The 10,969-nt window shown below is 42.2% G+C and overlaps 1 protein-coding gene across 1 annotated transcript in view; it reads left to right on the forward strand.

Annotated features, from left to right (window-relative positions):
- Positions 1-4,588, forward strand: part of CCNYL1 (cyclin Y like 1) — a 49,822-nt gene extending 45,234 nt beyond the window's left edge. Inside the window, exons 9-10 of the mRNA XM_026647699.2 lie at positions 103-265; positions 3,388-4,588. Of these exons, the coding sequence (XP_026503484.1) occupies positions 103-265; positions 3,388-3,504 (280 nt within the window). The 3' untranslated portion in view covers positions 3,505-4,588. The remainder of the gene's footprint in view (positions 1-102; positions 266-3,387) is intronic.
- The last annotated feature ends 6,381 nt before the right edge of the window (positions 4,589-10,969 follow it).

The raw sequence follows: 10,969 nt of genomic DNA on the forward strand, positions 1-10,969 counted from the left end.
GTTGTATAACCGGTAATTGTGAAAGTGATTCGTGGTCTGTTCAGCTTGACTTGGTTGCAAATGTTGAATCCCATTTCCTTGTTTCCCTGCTACCCCTTTTAGGAATGAGATGGAAAGACACTTCTTGGAGCTGCTGCAGTTTAATATCAATGTTCCTGCCAGTGTTTATGCCAAATACTACTTTGACCTTCGCTCCTTAGCAGATGACAACAACCTGAATTTTCTGCTGGAGCCTCTTAGTAAAGAGAGAGCACAGAAACTGGAGGTAATGGCCTGAGACTTGGTGAGCTGGGCACTCCTGTGTCTGCATAATAACAGCTTCTCTGGCTAATTGTATTATGTGATGATTAGCAAAACTAAAAAGCTTTTAGAGTAGTGTATTAGAGAGGTTTAACCCCTTAATAATGGGAGTTATCACTTGTAAAACACATTGGTGCTTTATAACTTAAGCATATATCCTGAGGAGACAGCGTAAGAGGGGCTTCAGTCTATTTAGGTCCTTAAATAAAACACGAGGCATTAGTTTCTGGAACTGTAGTTCGGCTAGGCCACTTAATAGTAAAAGCTGTATTCGTAATGGACTGTTTTTCTCTTTCCCTGGTCACTTCTCCTTTCCGAGCGCCCTAAAACATCCATTTCAAACCGGTTGAAATTCAGGTTTCCATAGCACCAAGTGCACAGCTCCTTTTGAGCTTTAAAGGAGTTCTTAATGCTCCTAATGATGATTTATTAAACTGGATGTTTGGTAGCAACTGTGGAGGTGGTAGTTTCACTTCACAGCTTGAAAAAAATCACTGTGAACTAATATCCTTTATCAATGGAAAGAACTATTTTATGAATAATCTTGAATCTCCACTTAAACGTTATGTACTACTGGTATTACTGACCTAGCAAAATACCCCCTGGCAGAGAGTCCTCATGACTGCCCTAAGAGCGCCATTACTGTTCTCTAGGATCCAAGCTCCCTTAATTAAAACAGACGTTGCTTTTCCCAGCACAAACCTTTCTTCATGGTTGCTTTAACATGATGCTAGAGTACTATGCAAGGAGAAGCATTTGAATGACATATAAATTACATGGGAACCCCAGGCAAAACTTCTGTCAGGGTCAACTCAATCCCTTCTCTTTCTGAGGTAGATACATTGACTACCATGCAGTTTGGTCTTTAATTTGAGACCTTACAAACACAGACTCTGTGTAGACGCTAAAAGGTCCGATAGCCCCTTTCATAATAGAGTGTTACTACTTTATTCTTGGCCCAAACCACTTTTCATCCACACCCCAAAAATTGTGCAGCATGCTGGGTTCTTAACTCCATTTCAGAAATGGCTGCATTTCAGAAGGTGTAATCACTTACTGATCCTTTGAAATGGTAGGCAAGAGATGTCTAAAAATGGAACTATATCACTTCATTATTTTTCTGCAGATTTTGTTTTGCTTTTCGTTGTTGGTTTTTTTAACCTTTTAAGTAACGTTAAAGCTAATATTGTCACTAACTGCTTCTGTGATTATAGTGCAGCTCTGGGTAGGCAACACCTACCACAGCGGGGTCCAGGACGGGGGCTCCCAGGTACTACTGTGCTACAAATGTTTTTATATTTGAGCACGTCAATAATACTACTACTAATCTATTCCTCAGAAAATTGTTCTCTAATCTGTTCAGTACATAGGCAGACGTGGATGAGTTCTGGACAGGCGTGAGCCCCAGTTTTGCACTTCTTTGCTGCAAATATTTGGGTGCCTGTTATTCAATATTACTTCACTGAACGGTTCTCAGCACAGCATATGATTTGCCACAACATACTCACTACTGTGCGTATGTATGAAACACATTTACTGCATATTCTGTGATTTAAAAGGTTTACAATTTACTAAGTATTTGCTAAACGTTTTTTTCTGAATTTAAAAACAAACCTGCCTTTGGCTTAAAAACACAAAAAGGTCAGTTTGGGAGCTTGTCTTAAGCAGCGAATTAGTATTCCAGCAGATTGAAAACGGATTTGCACCATATGGGGGCGTGGGGCTTAATGTGACACACGGGTTCCTTTCTGATGGATGTGCTCGCATTAATGCCAAAGAGAGGTTTTGTCTGGTCTTGCAGCGGGGGCTTGTGCAGCCAGTGTCTCAAAGCATGCCACTCTTGAGCCAAATGAATGCCTCCAGAAGGAGGCTGACAGAAAGAAATGTAAATAATTATTTTAGAATACACTTAGCAATCTATTCATGCTGAGAAGCGCTGCTCACCTTTTGAACTTTGAGAATATTGGGCTGTGCAGAATGGGTGCTACCCTAGAGGGAAGGTGCAGTCTCTTTACTGAATGAAGAGCTGTGAAAGCTCATTTGGTGATGGTGGTAAATTTTTAATGGAAGTTAATACTCACAACTGACATTCTGAGCCTAATAGTAACGGCTCAGCATACAAATAGAAAGTGACACCCTTCTGTATGTATTTATTTGTATTATGATGGCCCCTAGAGGCCCCAATCACACTGTTCTGAAGCGTTTCTAATCGAATTAGTTGACACACAGATTTAATGGGAATCTCACTACTGGAATAACTGCACCAGTGTACATGCTGCTTTAATCGTTCAATAAATGGAGCTACTCTGCAGTTTAGTTGAAGCAGTTCAAATACTAAATACAATTCTCAGACCTGTGTTAATAGGACATTGCCTGCACTAAAGCAGGGTGGATGGTACTGTACAGTTCAGCACCAGGATCTCCTTATTGGATTCACAAACCCTTTGTGTTGGTTTACAAACGTCAGCAAAAAGTTGTCTGGCTCAGGAAGTGCAAAAACACCAGCCCTAATAAATTTCCCTTTCAAATTCTCCACTATACACCCTAAGAATCCTAGATGGTTATGTTGAGAGGGGGGTGGTGGGGAACCAGCAGCCGCCTGTAACCTCTTCCTTCAGGGCTTAGGAATCTCTAGCATCCCTCCTGAGCCTCATATCCATAGCCTGGGCTCCAAACCCCATCTATTTACATGGAGTTTTGAGTGGAATTTGCACGTGAACACACATCCTTCAAGTTGGATCCAAGATTTCCATTAAGCTGTAGAGGCTGGTATAAGATTTAAGTTGCTTAGAGATGTGGATATTGAACTGCATTTAAAAATCATAATCTCCTGTGACTAATAATGATACGGGTGAACATGGGGAGAGATCCTTAAAGATGCAGTTTCTACAGCCCCTTAATGTTTTCCCTCAACAAAAGGTTTTTTTTGTAATAGCATACCCAGGGCAGCAGCCAGCAGCGTCACTGAAAGATATAGGCACTGTAAGTGCTTGGTCCATTAGCGTTGCTATTGTAAGAGCTTTCTTAAAATGTTTGAACGCTTCTAATTCCCGCATTCATTCTTTTGTGTCTGAATGTATTTTACAGGCTATCTCCAGGCTCTGTGAGGACAAATACAAAGACTTGTCCAAAGCTGCTATGAGACGATCTTTCAGTGCTGATAATTTAGTTGGTATCCGTCGTTCTAATGCCATCCTCTCCTGAGGAGAGAGAAGGGTGCAGCACCGTGAAGCCAGCGTACGTATGAACCGGAGGAATACCACCACTCCATGCACATAAGCCAGCAGTGATGGTGTCTTCCAGTAAGGGGAGGAAGGATAAAACCAGCCAAGGGACCCCAGGGCCTGAGGAGCATATTCCATTCAAAAAATGGGACCTTGTCAAATCAGTGCTCCTCCTTTTAATGTATCCAGAGGTGCAAAAACAAGCTCCCCACCTCCCCCCCACAGATGTTTGCTTACTGTGTAGGCCTATAGCTGTGAATGATGAGGTTTTTAATAATGAGTAGTTTTAAATTTTAGAATTTAAACACTAACCACGTGACGATAGTTACAATGTTCTTCCTTCTTCTCCCGGTCATCCAGAATCCTGCTGCGTTTGCCTTTCAGAGTGAATACAGTGCTCACAAAAAAAAAAAGGACTCTAACGAAGTATAAAGCCACTCTGGAGCTTGAAATGGTAGCATAGATAAGTGTTGAGGGGTTTTGCTATTCAAAAGCTGCTATTATCGGTGATGAGTTCAAAACCAAGAAGCTGTTTGAGCAGGATATAATAACTGTACCAGCAGTGTCATTCCGGTAGAGACTGTCAAAGGATTTTGAATGTTTTGGTTGGAAGCAGAGAAATGGTGTTACATATTGATTGTTCAAATGTATAGGGTCCATGCTGCATTTCTTGTGAACTATGGTGCTTCTCACTTTCTAATACTTTTACTACTGCTTAGGAAAATATGCATCCTGTATATCTTTCTGAGGCACTGAATGAGAGAGAGCTGTATTGGAAACAAAGTCACTATCCCAAACAATGTGGCAATCCAGTGATGAATAGCCTACTGCATTGCTTCTCTGAATTCTTCCACTACAGATCTGTTGTGCTTTATGCAGTGGAGTTCTGACAAAGTTGATAAGATCATCATGTCTGTTTTGGTTCCCCTAGACTTCCTGCTTTCAGATGGGGGGTTACTTTTGTGGTGCGACAGTGAGTTTGAGGATCCTGGACTCACTGATGGGGTAGATACTTATTCTCAATTAGCACATAAGATTTTGTTCAATGGAGTTCTTAAAAAAAACAAAACTCAAATGTATAAGTTGTCAGACTTATTTTTTTGGAGAAGTGAACATTATAGCTTGTGTAACTCTGCTTTTCCTGAAGATAGAGTTTACTCCTCCAGAATGAGAATTTGGGATGAAGTTTCCTTTCAAACTTCAAAACTCTAAACAGGATAAGTATTAATAGACTTTTCCTGTTACTAACCCTTATATACCTCCTTCTCCCAGTTCTAGATAGATTCTAGGCACTTTGTGCCATACTGAATGACATTAGTTCCTAGGACAAATTTTGTTCAACCCTGCTTCCATCCAAGGTCCAGTAAGTTATCAGGTCCCCATGCCTTTGAGATTAGGGACTTCTGAGTATAACAATTTGGCAGCATTCAAACTATTTAAATATGTATAGTATTTTAAAGTTTGCAAATCTACCAGCTCCCGCCCCGCAATCCATGGAACTTCAGGGATTGATCACGATTCAATTTTGAAAATAATGCTACATCTTCAGGTGGTTTTCCTTTCTCATGTTTGTATTAAAAAAAAAAAAAAAGCTAATAATAAACTCTATTTTAATTAAAGCTAAAGGTGATTAGAGTGTTCTGTACCATTTTCTCTGAGTTTGTTTGCAAAGAACTTGTTGAACAGATTAAAATGAAGACGTGGCCCTGTGTGGCTACTTTAGAATCTCACCAAATCTTAGTCCTATGGTGTGTGAAATCCACCCCAATATGAGCTGATTAAATTTTTTCGTCTTACCACCTTTATCTGAAAATATCCCTTAGGAGCCAAAAATGAATATTAGAGGTGTGCTGGGGTCATACAGTTTGCAGTCAACTGCAGTTTGTGTGTTTTTAAGCTGAAGGAAGGGTATGACTGACTGACAACTTCTGTGATTCCAGGTCCTATTTATTGTTAACATTTGTGAATAACAATGTTTAAGTAACTAATGGTGACTGGTAGATTTTTGGTTTAAATGCAAGGAAACTTTCTGGAGGTAACTTGTCTCACGCTGCTGCATTAGTCCTCCTTTTGAATCTACTCTGGAACAAGGTTAGCTGCTTGTAATTTCCAATCTCTGATTTTTCAGGTTGACCTGTAACCTAATTCTTACACGTCTGTGTTTTAGTTAATACTCTGCAACCTGATTTGAACTTTGAGGTGAATATAAACACACTTTTCCTGTGCTTATTTTGCTGATTGGTTATACAGCTTTCACAAACATAGCAGGTGCCTTCTGGCACTTCTAAGGAAAGCATCACCTGTGCCTGGTATTCACCTTTTCTTTGACAGATGAAATATTGAAGGATGTAATAGCGCAGTAAGAAAAGAGATTTATGATCCTGGTTTGTAGGCGCATGACCGATCTTAGGATGTGTCAATAGACCTCTCCCTAACAGTGTGGGAGGATCGGAAAAAAACTCCCCACAAAGTAACATGAATCTGCAGGACGTATTGCTAATCTTTTGTGTAGCTAGTAGAGGCTCTAACTGCATCTGACTCCTCATAACCAGACTGAAATCAGGAGCTGCCTTTGCTCAGTGGCATTTTAAGTTACCAAGTATCATGCATGATATGTGGTGCTGCAACAGCATGGGGCATCTGATGACACATGCAAAATAGATAAAATCTGAATTTGAAAGTCAGTTTACCTTAAAAATCAACTTTCATTGATGCATTAATCTGACAGACTGGCTAACAAATTGCTACTTATCAGTCAGAATGCTCATTCTCTCCTTTCCACCTCCCCCATATGGAAATCCACTGTTCAGCCAACCTTTGGTGACCAACCCCTACAGATGTTATATGCAGTGTAGTTCTAGCTGTCAGTCCCAGGATATTAGAGACGAGGTGGGTGAAGTAATATCTTTTATTGGGCCTTTCCCGGACCTGAAGAACAACTCTGTGTGGCTCAAAACCCGGTCTCTCTCACCAACAGAAGTTGGTCCAACAAAAGCTATTACTTCATCCACCTTGTCTTTCCAACCTGTGAAAAATACCTTGTATGAAATTTCTACATGGTAAGATATTTGTGTGGAATCATCTTTTACTTTCTCTGCATTTCTACTGATATTTCATTGTTCATTTTAGGTGTAGGTGATCATATTTCTATATTATAGATGCTTTGAGTCTCCTTACCCATTGGTTTACATCTTTGCATTAAAAGCTATTGAAAATGACTTGGGGAGGAATAAAAGATATGCTCTTTTTGCTGCTTCATGATGGTATAAAGGCCTGAATATTTTTAGAACACTTTCTTTGGAAAAGCAAGTCCTTACTACCCTGTTTTTTTGCAAGAGGAGTCGGTGGTTGATTGGAGAACTAGTGAGATTTCGCTATAACCAAACTGAAATCTGAGCTACTGAGGAGGGGGAAAGTGATTTTTAATCTATTTAAAACAGTTAAATAGGAGTTAACAAAAAAAACCTGACAACCGCTTGTGAGAAATTAAAGCTGGCAACATCCATTCCCCTTTTGTTGAGGACTTAACTCCCACTCCAGTGCTCTAGTTTTCCAGCAAAAAGACAAACCTTTAAAATCTGCTCTTCAACCTCAGAGAAATCGGGGATATTAAATCTTTTGGACCTTTATACCTAGAAGCAGCAAAGAAGTTGGGTTTTGCTTTTTGGTGCTGTAAGACACCTTAAGGAGAGACAGCATCTGCATGTTTCAAAGGGAATCTCATCCAGTTTTTCCTCGGGAAGCCTGGTGTTTTTAGAAAAGGCTCCCTAGAAGGTGTCAACCGTGCTGTTTCAAAAACAAGCCATTGCTAAGAGGGAATTTATTCATAATCACTATTGGAAATGTCCCTTTAAAAACAGTAATGAGATTTTATTATAGAGGACAAGTTAATTCTTTTTCTCTCTCTGCCTATGAGCCAGCCTGGCAGGATAGATCAGTGTGTGCATTGGGCTATGTGTACTGGGTATAGATAACCCAATGAAAAATGCCCACCAATCCAACAGTTGGATACTTAAATCTTTATTGAGCTGCAACACTGTCACCTTCTAGTCGTAGCTGTGACACTCAATCGCTGGCAGCAAATTGCCCAGCTATGTGCTTGCTTCAATGCAGGCTAGTTAGAATCAACTCCGCTCCCATCCACAAGTAGTGTTAGGTGGAGATCAACACTCTGCCAACCATTCATTGATAGGGGCTTAGTCTGATAGAATCCCAGCTGAAGAATGCAAACTTGCTTCAGTGCAACCTTTGCCCTTTGGATACAGGAACTGTGTGTTTTGTTGCTACGGCAATGTAGTATGAGAACCACTTAAAGTGGGCTTGGCAGGTAGGAGGACAAGTACTCCTGGGATAGAATAAATGTCAACAACACCCATATTTTTACCCAAGAAAAGGCATTAGGTATAATGTAGGCAAGTGGAGGAGGAGGAGGAGAAGGGAGCGATTTGAGGCAAGCGCTGAAGGAGAGGTGGAGTACATGCTACAGAGCATGTTCCAAGCACTGAAGTAGGGATGGCTGCTGGTCAATGGTGAAGTGTAGATCTGAATAGTGGAGAGAGCTCCACCAGAAGGAAGTGGTGGTATCTCTTTAGACCTAATTTCCATACAAGAACGGGTATACTGGGTCAGACTAAAGGTCCATCTAGCCCAGTATCCTGTCTTCTGAGGGCTGGTCTACACCCAGCCGCTAGTTCGGCGGCTGGGGATCGAAGTTCTGGGTTCGACTTATCGCGTCTGGTCTGGACGCGATAAGTCGAACCAGGAAGTGCTCGCCATCGACTGCGGTACTCCAGCTCGGCGAGAGGAGTACCGCGGAGTCGACGGGGAGCCTGCCTGCCGCGTGTGGACCACGTCTGAACCGCGGTAAGTTCCAACTAAGGTATGTCGACTTCAGCTACGTTATTCACGTAGCTGAAGTTGCGTACCTTAGTTCGACTTGGGGGGTTAGTGTAGACCAGGCCTGACAGTGGCCAATGTGCCCCAGAGGGAATGAACAGAAAAGTTAATCAAGTGATCCATTCCCTGTTGCTCATGGAGTTCTTGCGTGACCTGTACCCAGTTTTTGTAAGAAATATCCATCCTTATGTGACGCATGTTCTCCTGCCAAGTGGCATACCAGAGATAAATGCAGAAAGGATTTATAGAGTGCACCAAATTACACCCCTCTTTTCTTAAGAGCGTTTCCACTCTTGTCCTTAACACTCACGTTTACCTTCCTTTCTCATGGTGCGTGGTATCTTAGAAGTTGTGAGCGCTCTGGGTCATTGGACCTGATCTTCCTGTCTCACACATCTTTGTGGCTCCATTGAATGACTGCTGATTTGCTGTACTGGGGGTGGCGAATTAGGCTAACTTGTCAGTCTGTAAATGCTATGCCTAGTTCTAAGACAGCTGGGGGGGAGGGCAGCAGGAGGAGGAGACTAATCCAAGATACACAAGTTTGTCCCCTGTAGTGCAGTTCCTAAACTTACCTCACAAGACTAAGATCTTGACAGCACCTGTTCCATGCCAGCTCTTACGTGCTGTCACTGGTGCTGTGCAAGACACTGGAAGAGGCAGCAGCTGCCCTGAGATTAGTCTGAATAGACAGATACGGACTGAACGCACCCTGGGGGACCTAGATTAGTGATGAGATGGCTAATCGTGGGATCAACTAGTCCAATACCTTACTTGTTAGTAAGGGACTGACTAGCTCAGGTGACTAGCAACCTGCCACCTACAGTAACCAGCTTCCTTCCCCACCTGTAGGGATGAACTCTGGGCCAGCGCTGTGCTGAATCCTGGTGTGCCACTTCTGTACACCTCCTATTCACCTACGCATTCTAACTCCCCATGCAGATCCAGGCCTCCAAATCCCAGAGTATGGCAGACTCCAGGAGAGGGGAAGGCTGGAACAAGACAAGACCCAGTGTGGGTTTTAAAGGGTGTATTTAAAAGAAAGTGAGTGTGCCCTAGTTTATTAGAAAAGGCCCCATTCTGAGAGGTGCTGCAGCCTCTCTACCCAAAGGAAGTTGTGGATCTTGATGCATGGCAGGATCAGACCCTGTGACCATCTTATTTGCACTGATGGAGAATGGCCAGACAGGTATTGGTGCCTTGGAATCGTAATCTTGGGGGTCAGTGTCCGTATTTTGTCCATGATCACTTCTGATAGCGCTGCTTGGGTGACAGAAATCCAGCCGATGCTAGGCGTGCACACTTCAAAGCTAACTGGATAGCTGAGTGCTGCGTGATTAGTCACAAGTGAGCAAGTCTTAACCCCGAGCCTCCCTATTTTAAATGCTCTTCCTACAGCATCGGTACCTTTTAGACTGAATCCTTGCAAAATGAGATGTTGCCTCCTGCAGAGGAAGATTTCCAGGGTCTGTCTTGTGGACACAAATCTGGACACAAGACTGAGATTGGCATACACTCCTAGTTGCCTGAGACTTGCTTGACTGTGTTAACTGGTAAGTACCAAACGACAGGTGTACGGTGCTTGAGTTTATTGCTGGATAAGGACCTGACACTATTCCAAGTCAAAAGACCCGTACATTTTATAGTAAGGCCTATGCTCTAGCTATGGGGTGTTACCTTGAACAGTCAGGGCAGTGCACTTTACAGGAGCTGTTATGGACACAAGCCAACAGCAATACTTGCCTTGAAAGCAACTCTTGATCTGTGTGTGTTTACCCCCCCCCCCCTTTTTTTTTTTTAAGTCACAGAACAGACCTAAGCTTCCCCCTACCCATTTCTCTAACATTTCCTTACAAGGCTTTGTTTATAACCTGTGTGAAGACTTCTGGTGGGATTCCACTAGCTGCATTCCTATTTCCTGCAGGGAAATGTGACATGTTTATTATTTGTATAATAATGCCTGGAGTCCCCAATGTGGGAATAGGGCCTCATGGAGCTAAGCACTACTCCTATAAGCCCTATTTCATTGCCTCAGGGCTAGTCTCAGCACATCCCTTTCAGTGCCTCCTGCTGGTAAGAAATGGGGGGGAAAACATTCTCCAGCACGTTCTCATTTCCCCCTCTGTGCTTCCTTTTATTTTGCTCTACCATCATCAGGAACAAAGAAATAAAAATAGACACTTTTGTTTTCTCATAAATAGCTAATCTCCATATTTTTTCTTTGAATAAAATCTCAGGTTTTTGTCAACTTTTCACAAAATAGAATACATACAAAGTTACTTCTTAAACAAAAAAAAGTCACAGGGTCAGCAACTGAAGTGTGTGAAGTCTAGTGTGGATAAGTGTAGGCCCCACCCACCTGGGCACAAACTAATGTCTCTTTACTCACCTACTGCTTTTAGTTGCTGCTGGCAATGCAGTGGTGAAAATCTGGAGAATCCTGAAAGCCAGGGCAAGTAACGTTTCAGCCGTTATGATTGTCTGTAGCAAAGATTTGTCGCTAGCCCAAAACTACCTTGACCACTACTTCACCTATGCTCATGTTTTTT

This window comes from Terrapene carolina, unplaced genomic scaffold (genome assembly GCF_002925995.2).
Source record: "Terrapene carolina triunguis isolate 2854851 unplaced genomic scaffold, T_m_triunguis-2.0 Scaffold62, whole genome shotgun sequence".
NCBI classification, from domain to species: domain Eukaryota; kingdom Metazoa; phylum Chordata; order Testudines; family Emydidae; genus Terrapene; species Terrapene triunguis.